A 17922-nucleotide genomic window follows, 5' to 3' on the forward strand; every position below is an offset into this window, starting at 1 on the left:
TCTACAGTGTAATTCGAGTTCTCCCTCTGGTGGTGCAAAACCACATTATACTAGTTTTGCGAGGCCATCTCACAAACCCAGCTCCCAAACCATTCTTTTCTTTCGCTGTTGAATTGTAAGCGTTTCACTATTAATGTGGTTTAATCTAGGCTGGTCTGGGGCAGGGGGGGTCCAGAAACATTATAGATTTATGTTCGTATTTATAAAATTGGTCAAACTGAAGCGACTTTTATTATGAAGGACGTGGCCGTGGATTTGGCTCATGAATATTTAATTTAGTCAAGTCACCGTTGCTTTGGTAACCTTCCGGCAGTTTCGATCACGTGATCTTATTAATATTCATAAGCCACCTTACCAACGTCTGTCATTGGCGAACGTCGTGTTACGTAATTGACGTTCCTGAATCTTCGACATGTCACGTAAGAATTTCGCTGTGTACAATTTAGATCGTCATGTAGTTGGTTTAAATGCAAAACAAACTCAGTTAAAACATGATCGCACTTCTTTTTAGCAGTTTAGACTACAGTATCACATTTTTTTGTTTTTGTACATGTTATAGTTACAAACGAAACTATTTTTAACTTTCTTTTAAAATGTATACAGCTTATTTTTCATTTGTACATCAACAACTTATGTATACAAGGAAATATGACAAGACATTTTTATAAACTACTTTATTTCAAAACCTGAAAAAAATGGCTACAGACAGACACACTATGAAAAAAAAACAGCACATAAGGAAAATCATTGGTCTTTTTAAACTAATATATGGCATATGTAACATTTAACTACCACTAACATCACTACGTTGAGAGTAATGTAAAATCTAAAGGTTAAAATAGCACCAAAGACAAAATCCAAAGAACTTTAACTTCATACAAATCAGACACATCATATATCTTTGCGAGTCAAGGTATTTTACAAGCTTCAAAACATTTAGCTTTAATCAACACTGAGACAATGTTTATTACAGTAGTTTGGCAGGGTTTGTCATTCAGATAACAGTCTGATTTTATTTTTAAACACTGCAAATATAAAGCTGGATGAGAGCTTGAAATTATGACTTTTAGTAATATTTTAGTGAAAAAACTCATTTCAGGTGACCAATAAGAGCAGAGTGAACCAAAGCAGCAAAACAATTTAACCATGAGTCTGCTCAGTGTGTCTGCACCACATATATTCCTATATGTGGACCTGTATTTGGTTTAAAAAAAAAACACTAATCTAAGACTAACAGGACTAGACTCTTCTGTGTCTATGCAGATGTATATGGAACTGAAATGGTTACAGGCCTAAGAAACCTGATCTACACAGCCAAATACAGGGTAATAGGACAGTGGTCACTTCCCATGGCCGTGTTTCGGATCTTGCTGTCACACAGACCTGGAAGCAAAGCAGACGACAGCAGAAAATAGTCCAAACGCCAACCAACGTTTTTGCCTCGAGCGTTCATCATGTAGGTCCAGAAGGTGTAGGCATAGGCTTGGTCCGGATACAGCTCCCGGAAACTGTCGGTAAAACCGGCCTCGAGAAGTTTGGTGAAGCCCTCGCGTTCCTCAGGGGTGAAGCCTGCATTCTTGCGGTTACCCTTGGGGTTTTTGAGATCAATCTCTTGGTGGGCCACATTCAGATCTCCACACAGCACCAGGGGTTTGCGTTGATCCAAGCCGCTCAGGTAGGCCCGGAAATCCACATCCCAGGTCTTGCGGTAGTCAAGCCGCACCAGACCACGGCTGGCATTGGGCACATATGCGGTGACCAGGAAGAAAGACGGAAACTCAGCAGTAATAACCCGTCCCTCTTTATCATGTTCCTCTTTACCTATATTAAAGCAGAAAGAGATTTTAAACTTACAGAAAATTCAAGATTTGCATTTTGGACAAAGGGGAAAATTAAATTAAATGACATTTAAAATGAAATATATTTTTATAGCTGTGTATGTCCATTAAATGAATAGCAACTGATGAACAGATCAATTCAATATGACTATAATATTAACAAAAAATATGATTTAAATAAGAACGCTATCAATAAAATTACTATTGCAATAACACTGTTGTACTGCAAAATAAAAAAAAAATATTGGCTATATTATATTAATGATAACATTTTAGCAGTAGTAGTAGTATTTTTTTAATTATATAAATTAAAAGAAACACTACTATTGCAATATTATCATACGGTAAAATAAAGTATTTAATACTACTGCTGCTATTGTTAATATTAGTGTATTGATATTTCTGCTGTTATTATTTAAATTGTAAGAATGAAATCAATAAAGAAATGCATGTTTTATAATACTATAGTACTTGCAACAGTATAAACAAAAAAAAACAAGTTAAAATAAAATATTTACTGCTAATGATAACAACAACAATACAATTATTTTAATAAGTTATAAAAATTAATTAAACTATACTGCTTATATTTTGTCAGAAAACTGCAGGGTTATCTGCTGTCGAAAGATTTATAAATTATTCTGATTACATATTTGGAAAGACTGTTGTGTGCCATGCACACTATAAGCAAAACAAACTCATAGCTGTTGCATAGATGGAGATTATGCAATTCACATGGGTCATACATTATTAACATCTGTATAAATACGGAAAAAAAAATTGCACTTACCAATACCGTAGGTGACATTGAGAGGTTCAGTTTTGCAAAGCATGGCCACTCCGCTGTAACCCTCCTTGTCCTCTGATCCAGCCCAGTACTTGTGCGGATACTCGGGCATGTCAGTGATATCAGACGGCAGGGCTTTCTCAGCGCACTTAGTTTCCTGCAGACACAGCACATCTGGATCCTCCTTACGCACCCACTGCAAACAGAAAATAAGAAAGAGATGGCAAAGAGTCCATACCTCTACCAATCTGACAAAGACTCACACACAAACATTAAATAAAGACTCAGACAGTCCATGTAAATACAATCAAAGTATTGGATGTTGAATTCTTACATCAAGGCCGTTCTTTTTGACCCACGCACGCAGACCGTCCACGTTCCAGGAGGTGATCTTCATGTTGGCCGCTCGACCATCCTTACTGGTCATCTTATCTGGAGGATCTTCGTACAGAATTGGGGCCTCTGTCTCTTTCCCCTTTTTCTCTTTCTTTGCAGGTTCTGTAACAGAAAGCTCAATGTTATCTGATGCAGTCTGTGAGGATGCAATATACACACTCTTGTGTAAATGTAAATAGTATTAAAAGAACGTACCAGCTCCATTGCCAGTCTCCCCATCCACAGCTTCCTCATTCTTCTTGGCTCTTTTAGGCATGTTTACAGTTGTTTTAACACCACACACACGTAAGAAACTGAAAGCACACACACGAACACCTACAAGAGAGGACATGCGCAATGGAATGTGTGAATGCATCCGGCGCTGCAAACATCTCAAAACAAAGGCTGTTTAGCTTATTTAGCTCGCACACAAGTGATTAAATCACTTACATAAAATGCGTGAACTGCATAAACCAAAACGCATGTGCTTGCAGTACGCTGGAATAACGAATAAACATATATTAGCCAAGTCTGTAAGTTGGCCAAAAGTGCGGCCTGAATGAATGAAACAATAAGAACAAATGGCTCGCACGCTCCGCGTTTATAATAGACAAATTCATATTGACCGCGTAGAAAACTCATTAAATATAAATTTGCATTTCATTATATACAAATAGATCTTTCTTACCTAACACTGTAATCGTTAGTTGAGTTTATAACGAAACCTCAATCTGTGCAGAACTATAACCCTCTCTGCACGGACGGGAAGCCGATGTTTTCTGCAGTGAGTGTGCATGAGGCGCACGCTTCCCCATTAAGAGGTGTCCGAGTTATTGCCTGACTAAAACTAGTGTTTAAAAACGTTTTTATATATGTATATTTATATAAACATTACGCATTTATCTTTTGTAGATCAAAATATTGTCAGATGTTAGCTTTAAATATATTTCTACAACTTTTTGTTAACACGAATATTCCCATCAATGTTTTCAGGCATTTAGTAAAAGCCATGTTAGCTGTTGTTATGGTCCTACAACCAACGAGTGTGCGGTAAGTGTGGAGAAGCTGTGGAAAATAAGAGATAAATCAAAATATATTTATTATTATATTAATTATTATAAATAACCCAAAACATGACAATCCCGATAATTTAACAATTTAATCTGTAAATATTATTAATGATCAGAATTTTTTATCCAGCAGCATGTGCCGCAGATCTCTGACAGCCAGAAGCACACATATCTATCTATATGCTTTTGTAGTATAGACATTAAGGCATATAGCATTTTTAAGGAAAAATGGTAGACATTGTGTAATAGTGTTGCAGTATTTTGTGTATTTTCATCGAATGATTTATGATTCCTGTTTTATTTTCCCAGCAGAAACCATGACTGTGGTGATTGGATTTGAGGGCAGCGCTAATAAGATTGGCATTGGTATCATCAGAGATGGGGAAGTTCTGTCAAACCCCAGGCGCACTTACATCACCCCACCTGGCCAAGGTGAGCTCATCGAACCCATCATTACCTCTAATGGTTTTCTCATCTGTTTTTAAAAGTGGCACCATGCTTTCGTAGTACTATTTTTATTTTGCTCTCTCGTGATCTTCTCAGGGTTCCTACCTGGTGAGACGGCCAAACACCATCGTAGTGTGATTCTCACTGTCCTCCAGGAGGCACTAGATGAAGCGGGGCTGAAAGCTGCAGATATTGACTGTGTGGCATACACTAAAGGTGAATATTTGTTATTTACCTGTAATACACTGTGCATTTTTCTCCATTACTCTACTTATCAAGAAGCTCCTGTTGTACAGGGCCTGGAATGGGAGCTCCTCTGGTAACAGTGGCGATTGTGGCAAGGACAGTCGCCCTGTTGTGGGGAAAGCCATTGTTGGGGGTAAACCACTGTGTTGGGCACATAGAAATGGGCCGTTTGATCACCAACGCCCAAAACCCCACTGTGCTTTATGTGAGTGGAGGAAATACTCAGGTAAGAATTGAAGAGTGAAGATTAGATAACATTTACATGTTTTTTTTTTTTTTTTTTTTTTTACAGTTAGTGTACTATGATATTAAGAGCAAACATATCAATATCCTTGAAAGAATTACATTCTCACATTTCTTTTAAGATAAGCGAACATGAATTCTCGATATTGTTTCTACAGGTCATTGCATATTCTGAACGACGTTACAGAATATTTGGAGAAACTATTGATATTGCTGTGGGAAACTGCCTGGACCGGTTTGCCAGAGTCATCAAGGTCAGTGATTAAAAATAAGTTTAAGAAAAAAAAAATTAAACAGTACATTTATAGAACCTAAATGTATTTGGTTGATAACCTCATATTTTTCTGTGGAGGATGTAATTTGAAGATGACATTGTATCCACAGATATCAAATGATCCCAGTCCTGGTTACAACATTGAACAGATGGCAAAGAAGTGAGTTTCCATGCACTTTAACATTTAAATATCTAATTTGTGTAAAAGCATTTATATGATATATGTTAATATGTATATTCTTTGCTCAGGGGCACCAAGTATATAGAGCTGCCATATACAGTGAAGGGTATGGATGTGTCATTTTCAGGGATTTTGTCCTATATAGAGGTGAGACGAATGACTGGGAGATGTTTATAAATTCTGTTTACACTTCAATTATAATAATTATGTTCACATGCAGGATGCTGCTCACAAACTGTTGAGTACAGATCAATGCACGCCTGAGGATTTGTGTTTCTCCCTACAAGTATGTACTTGAACATTTGCTCACTGTGCTTCCAATAAGACATATTCATTTGTAATCCTGAAAAGTGACTAAAATAACACATGAATGATAGGAGACTCTGTTCGCTATGCTGGTGGAGATCACAGAAAGAGCCATGGCTCACTGCGGCTCTCAGGAGGTTCTGATCGTTGGTGGAGTCGGCTGTAAGTGTTTTTATGCTCATTTGTTTACATTTGTCTCATAGCAAAGACTGAGTCTCTGTATTGCAGTTTTGTCAGCATCTAAACGTGCATTTTTTTGCAGGTAACCTGCGCCTGCAGGAGATGATGGAGGTCATGTGTAAGGAGAGAGGTGCTCGACTTTTTGCCACAGATGAGAGGTGAGAAACATGGCTGGCTTTTTTGACATCGCTGCTAAAAAACCTCATGACAGCCGGTGTCAATGGTTATAAAATCTCTTCATGTGACATTGCAGGTTTTGTATAGACAATGGAGCAATGATTGCACAGGCCGGATGGGAAATGTTCCGCTCAGGTCAGGTCACAGAGCTGTCAGACTCATGGATTACACAAAGGTAAACAACTTTACAAATAGCCATCAAAATCATTGGAACAGATTTGGAGAAATGCAGCATTACATCACTTTCTCACCAATGCATCCTCTGTGGTGAATGGGTGAGGATGTCACACGTAATCCACACAACTCTACTCCATCAATTAATGTCTTGTGAAGTGAAAAGATGAGTGTACTAAGCAAATCCATCATTGAGACATGTTAACTTTAAACTGTCACTTCCATAATTCATCATTTTGAATGCTTTCTCCAGTGAAAAAGTCCATTCCCTGTAGTCCACTCACATAAAACATTTAGCTTTGTGCACAGTCCTATCACAGATAACAATGCTATTTTTTTCATTAACCTGCTGATTTTCCACTGCATGCCGAGATTAAATATAGACAGAGATAAGAGTTGTTTTATTTGTTGTTCTATTTCTGTTTTTTAGGTACAGAACCGATGAAGTGGAGGTCACATGGAGGGACTGATGTTTGGATCTGATTATCAATTTCAGTGGCACTAAATGTCAAGTTGTAAATGTCAGATTCCTTGAGCCCATTATTCATGCTCATGCAATACTCATTTTTGTATCAGGGACAGAAAAAGTTTTATAACCCAGTAAAAGGCCGAACTGTCTAATATTTTTTGTAAAATCACAGAATAAAAAATACCCAGTGACCTAAAGCCTCGAATGTGAAGTTTGATGTGGTGAAGTGCTTTATGAAAGCAGTATTAAAACTCACAATCATGCATCATTAAACAAACAGTCCATCCAAAAACTAAAATCAGCTAAAAATAACCTCAGGCCATAAAAGATGTAGATAAGTAAATCAGAACAGATTTGGAAAAATGTAGCATTACAACACTTGCTCAACAATGGATTCTCTTCAGTGAATGGGTGCTGTCAGAATGTCCAAACAGCTGATAAAAACATCACAATAATTCACATAACTCCAAACAATCAACATATTGTGAAGCAAAAAGAATATTTCATTTTCCACTGGAAAAAGCAACATTATAGATAAAGGACTCTTTTATTTGAGCTGGAAGCCATGGTTTGAAGTCAAAAATAATCTTGATGGATGTTAATTGATGGACTGGAGTTATGTGGATTATCATTGTTTTTAATCAGCTGTTTGAACTCTTAGAAAGTGATTTAATGCTGAACTTCTCCAAACCTGTTCTGATGAAGACAAACTCATCTGCATCTGGGATGGCCTGGCAGTGAGAATGTTCAGCTTATTTTTTTTATCTTGGGGTGAACTATTGCCTTTAACATTAGACTGATAGACAAAATGGCAGCTCTGAAATTGAGTACTGGTGGTTAATCAACAAAATGATTAAATATAGCAGATTTTTAGGTACGGTAATGTAACACCCTATGAATCTATATGGAGAAATGGATTTGGAAAATGAATTATGGATTGATTACTGGAAAACTAAATGTCTACAATTTTTATTTCCTATAAATGCATACAAAACCAAAAGACCATGAAATATTTTAACAAGTTTATTCATTTTTATTATGCAACACTGTTCGATTAAATCTCTGAACATCTTCCAGTGTAAATTATTTGTATGCTTCTAAAAAAACAAAAAAACAAATGAGGTCATACACAGCAACGGATTCCTATTAGGATTTATGACCGACATTCAATCTGGGTGAATTATATATATATTAAAAAACAGCATTAAGACCAATAGACATTTGAAGGTGCTGCCATAACGTGCCAATGGCACCTCTGTAAACTTCATGAGAACAATTTGTGTGGCAAGAAAGGGATTATCACGGAGGGAAGACTGATGAAGACATTCTGGATTTGGTTCTAAAAATGAGCTCAGTCTTTAGAGAAAGGGATGACGTGTTCAACTACAGGTCAGAAAGTGCTTGATTTAACCACTTGCACACAAGTAGGAACAAGGGAGGAATAAAAGGGATTTTTTTTTTTTTTACTGTAAAACTGCAGTTCACTGAAATAAAATTGCAGCTTTTTTTCCTTAAAAGAGACGATTCTCCACCATTAAAATGACAGAGGTATGCAGAGGGACTCTGCGCCTGAGGCAGACTCTGTTGTAAGGCAACCGAGAAGTCCAAGACATCTATCTTCATAAGGGAACAAGTCCTAAAGTGTCTTGGCAGAAACATTGAGGGGATGAGAACCTGAGTGCAGGGTGTGTGTCTCGAGTGTGTGTGTGTGTGTGTGTGTGTGTGTGTGTTTGTGGAGATGTGTTAGTATGTGCTAGGCTGGCGACTCCAGGGCATTCTTGTACCAAACAACCTTTGCAGGGTCTAAAAACAAAGAAAGCCTGTTAAAATAGTTAAACTGGTCTAAAAATAGTCATTCTTCTTATTTTACAGATATTAGGGCTACGTGATATTGGAAGGAAACCAACATTGCAATATTTAGTTTAGTAGCCGATAGTAGCTGAATTATTTTTTGTGTGCGTCAATTATCCTTATTACACCTGAATTTGATTTTTTCTCATTCATTTACACTTACTCTTTATAAGAATGAACTCAAACCTCTTTCAAAACTGTTACAAAAATTCTCTCTTCACTTGAGTTTTCATAGAAAACATTATAAGCACTGCATCATGGGCGGTGCCACTCTGGAGACAGCAGTGCATACATTTAAATAAAATGCAATCTCTGTGATTTGACAATCGCCATCTTGATTTCATTTTAAAATATCATGTAGCCTAGGGCTGGGCGATTAATCGAAAAGTAATCGAAATCGACATTCAGAACCTATAATCGATCAAATTTTTCCAGGTCAATTATTTCAATTACTTTCCCTTTAAAAACACTACTGCGTGTGGAGTCACGTAACCCAGCTCCATTACGCTACGTTATTCCTCCGACATGTCGATGGAGACCTTAAGCAGTATTTATACAGTAAAAAGCATTTACAGAATATACAAGAGTAATTTTATTTAGAAGAGATACTGCTTATTTTCTACTTTTAATATTTATTATTATTTTATAAATAATTTAATTGCAAGTTATTTATTTTCACTAATTTAAGAAAAATTTGACTTTTCGTTTTAAGCAATGTGTGCTTTAATTTCAGTTGTTCAACACTAATGTTCAATAATCATAGATAGTAGAAAGTGTGTGCACCCTTCATTCAAAAATCTCTCACTTGTAATATGTGAGCATATTTACTGTACAAAACTTGTCAGTGAACTATGAGGGCAAAAAAATAAATATTATTTAAATATAATTTTATTAATGAATAAAATAATCGTTCATTAATCGTAATCGGGTTAAAATGTTCAATTAATCGAGATTTTGATTTTAGGCCAAATCGCCCAGCCCTAATGTAGCCCTAATGGAGATTAATAAAAATAGACAGACACCAACCTTGTTTTTGTCTCCATAATATTGCTTTCCATTCTGTGGATCAAAAACAATTACAGTGAGATAAAAAAAATAAATAAAAAAAAGACAATCCAGAATGCCTTTTGCCAACCTTAAATGTATCACCTTACCTTGTGTGTGATACTCCAATGCCTCCTCCAGATGGCGACAGCTAAGAAGCAGCTCCTCTGAACTCTCTGAGCCTCTAGTTACCTGACCGGGCAGAGACTCTGAAGAGACATGGGCCGGTTTTACAGTAACCTCTCCGGCAACCGGGTGGACAACCGGACTCTTCTCCTGGGGAACATCTGCCTCCGGGCCATCGCTGATGAAGCTGAGTCCCCACTGGTTCTGCAGCAAAACCCCGATACCAGGGGGCTCTTCAGCCGCCCCAACGGAACCTCCCCCTGCCTTCACCTTGGAGGCGTAACTAACGGTCGGCTGCAGTTTGGCGGGACTGTCTTTCACTGGGAAAGCAGGTGGAGGTTTAAGCAAAGACAGGCTGTTGTCTACCCATCGTTCCTTCTGACCGGTTCTGGAGTGTCTCTCATCCGTACGTGGCCCCACTCTTGGGCCGTCACGACGAAAGCTTCTTGATTTATTCGAGATACGCCGCTCTCTCGATGTGAAGGTCTGGGTGTGACCCACCCCGTTCAGAGAACCTTCCAGGCTATTTGGCGAGCCCTGACGTTTATCCATCCCAGAGGAACAGCCCCCTCCTCCCCCACCGCAGCTGCCAGAGCCGGGGGAGAGGCGACGGTTTCGGATCTGTGGTTCGGGTTTAGGGGGTGACACTAGAACAGCTGGATCACACAAGGGGTCGGACTCGCACACTGCATTGCTTGACTCCCAAGTTCCTAATAAAAAAATCTGATGCAATTATTCAATCATAAAACATGCACATTATAGAATTTTGTGATTTTATATACACAGAAAGCATATTAAATGCAAGTAAGGTGTCTACTTTTAATGTTTTAATTAACTTGGGTGAATAGTGTTTCATCGACATTTAGCCTAACAGATATATGTAAAACTTAACCTACTTGCTTATTCTGAAACATACTTATTAAACTATATAAATACAAAAAGTGGTCATAATAAATTGCATTTTAAAGTATTTAAAAAGGAGTGTCAAAGATTGGTAAAGTTTTACAATGGCAATTAATTAGTATTTTGAGGCTGCATTGTGATCCTTAAAGTAGAGTCTTTTAATATCAACCAAGGATGATTCTCGCATAGCCAGCAACTAAATAGATAGACATATACTAGATATATGAAGACGGGAATGCATACAAATGCCCCAAGCAAAGCAACGAGGTCTTGAGTCAATGAGCCATAGCAAGATGTAACTGGAAATTTCTAGTCGGCGCCTCATTCACATCTGCAGACTCAGAGAGGCCTAATAGCAGAACTAGGACGGGTTGGTGAAGAAAAAAAAAATCAACAAAAAAATCTCCTACTCAAACGTTTATTAATAACACCTCATTACAGAACACTAGTTTCAGCGCCTTCTTATATTCACGCAATTTAAACCAATCTGGAAACGACACAAAGCGTAGAAATTGGCACGCAATTTATATAGTCTAAATGAACAAAAAAAAACTTGTTAGTAATTTTAAGCCATTATTGTACCGTTAAATATGAGTCAAAAATAATTAAAAGATATTTTAAAAAGGTTTAAGCGTGTTGGGATTGCTAACGCTAACAGCAGGCCGCTTGTGTTTGGATGTTTAGCGCCCATAACAACCGCCTTTACAGCGGTCAGCAGAACAAACCCGACACGTCGGATTAAGTAAGACCCACTTCGTACAATTTCAGATCATTAAAAATATAAACGATAACAAAGAAGAATGTTATTGACACCAGAAAGACCGAGAATCAAAAGTTTCATAAGTCTCATTTCTCAATCGGTCCCACTCGAGCACAAACAACCTTATGACGACAAAACACTCTCACTATCAAACAACAACATGGAACAAAATAGATCTTTAAATCGCCCCTCACCTGTTTTGATATGCATTTCGGTGTGATAAATCCGGTTTTTAAACGCAGTTTGGACTTTAGTGTGTGTACGTGAGGGTGTCGCGCAGCGGCGTGTTGCTTAATACGATCATACGGAAGTGACAGTCGCCAGGGGGAAATGGGGCGATGACAATTTCCGGTGTGCCGCAGGCGCGAAGAGGAGCGGGAACAGCGCATGACCAGATTTGAAATTACGTTATGAATGATAACAAGACAACTCATCATTTTTCACATTTTATTATAGCTACACTTGCCGTTACATTAGAAAGAAACTAGAAGACATGCCTATAGGCCTATTCATATTTATGTACAATTAAACTCAATTACTACTTTAAAGAAGATAAAAGACTACACTTGTATAGTATAGTAATATTATATTTGAAGTTGTCTAAAAAAGAACCAGCAACTTAAGTTTTTATGCCCAGAAAGGAATACGAAAAAGATACCATAAAACTGAAATGCACTACACAGAGCTGTCAAGTCAAATGCTCCCCCTTGCTACTACTTGCAGCTGACTAGACACAAATTTTATTGTCTTTTGATAACAACAAAAAACTAACAAACATCAATATACACAACTGCATGTTGTCTTACCTTCAGTGTACATTCTGTCCACTTCATTGAAGTGAGTCTTTCATAGACAGAGACAAATTTCCATGTTTCTCCCTTCAAGATTGTGGTTACTTCTAGCTTTGATGCCTTTCCTGACCTCTTCATTAGAAATCTCTCCTGTCTTCATTGCTTCTGAGTTTTGTTGTTTACCCTCAGCTGATTTATCTCCTGTCCCATGGAGTACATGATCAAGTCGCTTATCTGTGAGGTTATCAGTGTTTTTCTGTTTGTATTGTATTTCGTCACTCATCACAGGATTTGCTGATTGTTTGTGGTATTCGGGTTTAAGCTTTAACTATTGTTCTACGGGTTTATGAACATTGCCCTTCTCTCTCTGTGATCAATCTCTCTTTACACACTCTCACAATCACAAACAATGGCAAAAATGTAACAATGATAACAAAGAGTTTGATTAGTAAACTCATAATGTCATGATATCCTGATATTAACAATAATAAATGCAATAGTAATGTTACAATATCTTTCATATTTCCTTTTTAACACCCTTTTTAATATTAAAGAGCAATAAAAAAAAAAAACCTTGGTGAGGGTTCTGATTAAGCACAAAATAATCATAACTTCAAAAGTATATGGCTTTGTTGTGTATGAGGGAGTGGCATTTTGGTATTTCACTGGTTTATTACAGTATAAACTTTGGACCCATGGAATAGGTTGACATTACACATTCTAAAACACACCTAACATTGATTCACTCAGTGTTGTCTATTTCCAGTGGAAACATAACTAAAATAATGCTCTATGAAAACAATTATAGGACTTTTGGACCTCCTTTGCAAGCCAATGTTTTTTGATAATTGGAAAAAAACCCTGCATGACCCATTATGGCCTTAAAACGAACTTCTCAGAATCAAAGTAAGTTATTTAATTTCTTTAAATTCATTTTGACACATGTCCTCAAAAATATAAGCTATTAGGTTAACTATAATGAATGGCTGCTGTTGTTGAGGGAAGACGAGATAGATAATAAGGATAAGTTTGTTGGAAAATCAAACATTACAGAGTTTGGTAAAAGGCATATTATTTTATTTACATTTATTTTGATGGATGTCCAAAAACATAAGCTAGGATGAATTAAGGTAAACTGGGACACATCTTGCCATTGATATGACTGGGAAAAAAATAATTATCCTGAATTAATCTATGTTCATGTAATTAATGGTTGTTGTTCCAGGAGGGAGAATTAAACGTTACTGAGTTTGCTTTGCATACTCTTATCCTTTAGGCCACATTTTCTCACACTGAAGTACCTCATGTATCTTAGCAGAGATTTAAAAGTGTGAGTTACAGTTGTAGGCCATATTGGGTATGTTTGTATAAGCTTTGCACATTTAGATGTGTAATTTAAGGTTATATTTTAACCATGTCTCACAGTCTTGTCCTTTTCTTGAATTATTAATCTGCTACTGCTTGAGAAAAAAAGAAAAAGAAACTCTGCATATGTATTTTGGAACATGCCGATACTGGCATGTTAATCTGAGCTTTGAAAAATACAATGTCTTCTGAAATATTGAAAATCTATGGTCTCTCAATGAAGGGAATGTGGATCATCTGTTCAAGTTGCGGATCATTCTTCTTGGAGGTCGAAATTCTGGAAAGAGCCTAGTGGGAAATGCTATCTTAAACCAAGAGGAATTCGTCCTCCATGAACGGACCACATGCCTGAAAAGAAAAGCTGAGGTACAAGGGAGAAGTGTGACAGTGGTGGACACCCCAGGTTGGTGGTGTGACTTCTCAGCACAAGATACACCAGAGTTGGTCAGGAGGGAAATCAGACACAGCATCTCCATGTGTCACCCAGGGCCTCATATCTTTCTCCTGGTGGTGAAAACCGATTCTGTGTTCATAGAAAAGCGGAGAAAAGCTGTAGAAGAGCATCTTGAGCTCCTTGGTGAGGCGATTTGGAGTCACACTATGGTGTTGTTCACAAAGGGCAAAAATGCAGGAAATAAATCATTTGAGGAGCATGTTCAGATATCAGGTAAACCCCTCCAGTGGCTCATAGAGAAGTGCAGTGGCAGGTTTTACATTTTGGATACCCAGGAAACATGCAATGCCACCGCAGTAATGGAACTGATGGGGAAAATTGACAAAATGGTAGCAGAAAATCAACAACACCATTTTGAAATGGATGTAAAGATTTTACAGGAGACAGAGGACAGAAAGAGGGAGGTGGAGATTAAGGCTCATCACAGACTGATGCAGATACACAAACAGAGATCTACGCTGAAGGGTGAGTTAATGTTCAAACAAAAGGGTCTTTACTGGCATCTATGGAAGAACCTTTAATATCCATAGAATCTTTTCCATTTCACAAGTTTCTTTACAGTGAACAAAAGGTTCTTTAGATTCTTTAGATGTTCTGTGAACACTTTTTTTTTTCAAAACTGTACTACTGTATGCTTTTTATTGTAAAACTCAATCAATCTATCTCTTCTTCCCCTCAGTGCACTCATCTCATCAACAAAACATAAGACTCATCTTGCTTGGAGCAAAGGGCTCAGGAAAGAGCTCAACAGGAAACAGTATTCTAGCAGCAGGAAGTGACCTAAGCTTTGAGGCAAAGAAGCGGACCACACAATGCATGAAGGAAACATTCACAGTGGCAGGAAGACAGGTAACAGTTGTAGACACACCTGGCTGGTGGATGAACTACTTTACCCAGGATTCTTCAGCTTTTGACAAGGAGGAAATAGTCAAGAGTGTGTACTTGTGTCCACCTGGTCCTCATGCTTTCCTTTTGGTGGTACGGGTGGACAGGTCATTCACAGAGACCTACAGAAGAGCCACTGAGGAACACATAGAGCTCATTAGTAAGGATGTTTGGAATCACTCTATAGTGCTTTTCACTTTTGGCGACTGGCTTGGCGACACAACCATAGAGCAGTACATTGAAAGCGAAGGTAAGACCGTCCAGTGGCTCGTGGAGAGATGCGGAAACCACTATCACGTGCTAAACAACAAGAGCCTTGGGAATAAGTTCCAGATCACAGAGCTACTGGAGAAGATAGAGGAGATGACAGCAGGAAGCCACTTTAAAACAGATGAGAGTCTTTTTAAAGAGATGAAGAGAAAACGGCAAGTAGAGGAAGACAGGGCAAAGCTGCGGTGTGAAAATGTGCTGAGGCGAAGAGAAAGCTTGAAAGCATTTAAGAGTAAGTCAAGAACATTCATTTACATCATCTAATAAATTATACTGTGATACAAAATTTAAAAATTGAGTTCACCCAAAAATCAGCCCTCATCTCATTTCAAATCTTAATACTTTCATTCACCTTTTGAAACAAACTAAGATATTTTTAAAGAAACCTGGGAGGTTTCTGTTCTTTTATTTAAAGTCTTGAAACAACTTGAAGTTCCAAAAAGATCATAGGCATTGTCAAACTAACCTATATGAAAACTTCCCTGTTATTTGTTTCTCTTTACAGATCAAGTACAGTTGCCCTCAGCTATAAGATTTTTTCTCCTGGGTGGTAAATATTCTGGCAAGACGTCATCTGCAAGTTGCATTTTGGGTCATTATGGACAAAAGGCTGACAACCAAAACCCCTTGAGAGGTACAGTTATACTCAATAAGACAAAAGTTGAGGTTATAGACACACCAGGCTGGATGACTGAGTGTCCAGATATCGCAGAGTTCAAAAGGCAACTTCTCCATGATTGGGTTTCTGGTTCAGCCAGTGGGAACTGCATCCTCCTGCTGGTTGTCAATGCCAGTTCATCTTTTACACAAAGGAACCTGAAAACAGCTGAGAACCATCTGCATGCTCTGGGAGGGAAAGCATGGAGCAGCACCATTGTGTTGTTCACACATGGAGACTGCCTCGGTGACGTTAGTGTAGAGCAGTATATTGAAAGTGAAGGAGATGCCCTTCAGACACTGGTGGAGAAATGTGGAAATAGATACCAGGTTTTCAACAACAAGATGAAAGACAGTGGCACTCAGGTTGCAGAACTAATGCAAAAGATAGAGGAGATTGTGTTAGAACAGTTACTAAATAAGGCAGAAAATCAAGGGAATATTCAACAACTTTTGGTACATCGCGAATTAAGGTTTGGCAGTACGATACAGATTGGGGATGTGCAAATGACACCCCTTAGAAGCTCTACAAACATTCATCATGGTGAGTTGCCATTTTTTTTATATTAGTTCTCTCCATTTTATTATAAAAACTTGTTTCCACCATATAAATCTGCTTGATTCTGAATTCTGGATGTTGGGATTGCTACTTTACAGTGTTTGTTACTCTTTTTTGTAAAAGGTGATACTGACATTCAAGGAGAGTGTCAAATGATCTCTGAACATCTATTCCCATCTACATCCAGTGATCCAAAAATTACCACCACAGACTCCAGCCCTTCACTAAATGAAAACCAAGCACTGACCTACAGAAGTATCCAGTTATCAAATAGGACCTCATTACCCAGAAACTGTCATCAAAGAATAGTATTTGTGTTCAACACCTCAGAATGGTTTCACCCAAATGAACCATGGATTGGCATGGACAGGACAGACAGACCTGAAACAGGTTCTCTTGCTGTGTTCCATGTTCCACCAACTGAGCAGCCAATGAATGTACAACGATTATTCAGGAACGAATCACAGGGGCAAAGGTTTTGTGGGCCATCCCATCCATATTACCACAGGAACACACTTCACACAGCTCAAACTGCAAAAGAAAGAGCCTTTATGGATTTTGTCCAATCAGAGAACCTGCAGAACCTAATTGACCAATGGGGTGACAGTAACATTGAGGAGCTGGAGGCATTTATAGATTCCTATTTTGAGATGGTGTGGCAGGAGGCTATGAATGAGCCTGAATCCAGCAGCATGGCTCCAATAAACTGTGAATGTTCAGGGATCACTGAAAACGATCAAGGACATCTGGCCTCAATTGACAGGAAACTGTCAAAGCTTGACATCCTGGAGGGAGTACAAAGAGACTTGCGGGAGCTGAAGCAAACAATCAATGACTGTAGTAGAATATTTCAGGAACTGAAAGACAGGACTAAAGAGACACATGACCCCAGCCAACCCCCTGAAGCACCTGCGTCAGCAGAAAGTGAGAAAATGGGTCGATCAGATGAAAAGTGAATGGCACTTTCCAGTACTGAAATGACAAAAATAGTAAACATATTTGTCAAGATGAAAACATTTTAATATCAAATCTCATTCAAATTTATGAAATTCTATTATACAGCATGCAGACACTGGTGACCGCAGAAAATATATCACAATCTAGCAGAAGACCTTAACATTTTATTTCAAATAAAATGTGAATTTATATGAAAACGTGTGTTGTACATGTTGTGTTCAATTTAACTTTTGATAAAAAGTGTTGAATTGCCTCCACCTAGTGGTCGAATGACGAAGCTGCTGTTTTCACATTCAGTCACTAGAGATGTAGAGTAGTTTGACATGCAGGGGATCATGCTATTGCATATTCAGAATCCATAATCACAAGGATAAATACGTTGCCTCTTCACAGAGTACATGTAAACTGAGCAAAAACTGTAATTAATCTACACATTACGACCATTCTACTGCCGTTTATTCAGCCAGTTTCACTGAAAACTCGTGACAGAGAATCTACCTCTGTGCTCGGGAAGCAGAATGCAGACAGATGAA

At 38.0% G+C, this 17922-nt stretch overlaps 4 protein-coding genes across 6 annotated transcripts; 2 read left to right on the plus strand and 2 right to left on the minus strand.

The window, feature by feature from the left end:
- Positions 1 to 657: 657 nt before the first annotated feature.
- On the minus strand, positions 658 to 3807 carry apex1 (APEX nuclease (multifunctional DNA repair enzyme) 1). 2 transcript variants are annotated; one of them, XM_073838565.1, is made up of 6 exons: positions 3689 to 3783; positions 3451 to 3498; positions 3217 to 3336; positions 2960 to 3123; positions 2629 to 2821; positions 658 to 1821 (listed from the first exon to the last, which is right to left on the minus strand). In XM_073838565.1, the coding sequence occupies exons 2-6, from the start codon at positions 3482 to 3484 to the stop codon at positions 1307 to 1309; spliced, it is 1026 nt and encodes a 341-aa protein (XP_073694666.1). In that variant the 5' UTR covers positions 3485 to 3498; positions 3689 to 3783; the 3' UTR covers positions 658 to 1306. The 2 variants fall into 2 exon arrangements, with proteins under 2 accessions (XP_073694666.1, XP_073694667.1); XM_073838566.1 differs by lacking the exon at positions 3451 to 3498 and having other exon boundaries at positions 3689 to 3807.
- A 214-nt stretch (positions 3808 to 4021) lies between these two features.
- osgep (O-sialoglycoprotein endopeptidase) lies at positions 4022 to 6964 on the plus strand. Of its 2 annotated transcripts, none has more exons than XM_073838568.1 (12): positions 4022 to 4050; positions 4380 to 4502; positions 4614 to 4733; positions 4814 to 4989; positions 5165 to 5260; positions 5391 to 5440; positions 5530 to 5608; positions 5682 to 5747; positions 5839 to 5929; positions 6030 to 6105; positions 6201 to 6299; positions 6729 to 6964. In XM_073838568.1, exons 2-12 carry the CDS (start codon positions 4388 to 4390, stop codon positions 6766 to 6768), a joined length of 1008 nt encoding a protein of 335 aa, XP_073694669.1. In that variant the 5' UTR covers positions 4022 to 4050; positions 4380 to 4387; the 3' UTR covers positions 6769 to 6964. The 2 variants fall into 2 exon arrangements, with proteins under 2 accessions (XP_073694669.1, XP_073694668.1); XM_073838567.1 differs by having other exon boundaries at positions 4036 to 4050; positions 4383 to 4502.
- An 808-nt stretch (positions 6965 to 7772) lies between these two features.
- LOC141333541 (uncharacterized) lies at positions 7773 to 11768 on the minus strand. The gene is made up of 4 exons (XM_073838574.1): positions 11646 to 11768; positions 9773 to 10498; positions 9645 to 9677; positions 7773 to 8570 (listed from the first exon to the last, which is right to left on the minus strand). The coding sequence occupies exons 1-4, from the start codon at positions 11659 to 11661 to the stop codon at positions 8521 to 8523; spliced, it is 825 nt and encodes a 274-aa protein (XP_073694675.1). The 5' UTR covers positions 11662 to 11768; the 3' UTR covers positions 7773 to 8520.
- Positions 11769 to 13820: 2052 nt separating this feature from the next.
- LOC141333468 (uncharacterized) lies at positions 13821 to 17869 on the plus strand (the record flags this gene model as incomplete). Its single annotated transcript, XM_073838482.1, has 4 exons — positions 13821 to 14526; positions 14741 to 15448; positions 15722 to 16417; positions 16556 to 17869. Coding segments are annotated over 4 exons (2943 nt in total), but the record flags the coding sequence as incomplete, so codon positions are not given.
- Positions 17870 to 17922: the final 53 nt, after the last annotated feature.

The sequence above is a fragment of the Garra rufa genome, chromosome 4 (assembly GCF_049309525.1).
Source record: "Garra rufa chromosome 4, GarRuf1.0, whole genome shotgun sequence".
Lineage (NCBI taxonomy): Eukaryota > Metazoa > Chordata > Actinopteri > Cypriniformes > Cyprinidae > Garra > Garra rufa.

What these genes read in the sequence shown, in the direction of transcription:
- apex1 (XM_073838565.1), bottom strand. Translation starts at nt 3,484, where the DNA reads ATGCGTTTTGGTTTATGCAGTTCACGCATTTTAT. An exon ending in ATGCAGTTCACGCATTTTAT is followed by an intron (nt 3,337 to 3,450) that starts GTAAGTGATTTA and finishes CCTCTCTTGTAG; the next exon opens with GTGTTCGTGTGTGTGCTTTC. An exon ending in GGAGACTGGCAATGGAGCTG is followed by an intron (nt 3,124 to 3,216) that starts GTACGTTCTTTT and finishes TTTCTGTTACAG; the next exon opens with AACCTGCAAAGAAAGAGAAA.
- osgep (XM_073838568.1), top strand. Translation starts at nt 4,388, where the DNA reads ATGACTGTGGTGATTGGATTTGAGGGCAGCGCTAATAAGATTGGCATT. An exon ending in TGAGTGGAGGAAATACTCAG is followed by an intron (nt 4,990 to 5,164) that starts GTAAGAATTGAA and finishes TTGTTTCTACAG; the next exon opens with GTCATTGCATATTCTGAACG. An exon ending in GACTCATGGATTACACAAAG is followed by an intron (nt 6,300 to 6,728) that starts GTAAACAACTTT and finishes TCTGTTTTTTAG; the next exon opens with GTACAGAACCGATGAAGTGG.
- LOC141333541 (XM_073838574.1), bottom strand. An exon ending in ATTGGAGTATCACACACAAG is followed by an intron (nt 9,678 to 9,772) that starts GTAAGGTGATAC and finishes TTTGATCCACAG; the next exon opens with AATGGAAAGCAATATTATGG. An exon ending in ATTATGGAGACAAAAACAAG is followed by an intron (nt 8,571 to 9,644) that starts GTTGGTGTCTGT and finishes CTTTGTTTTTAG; the next exon opens with ACCCTGCAAAGGTTGTTTGG.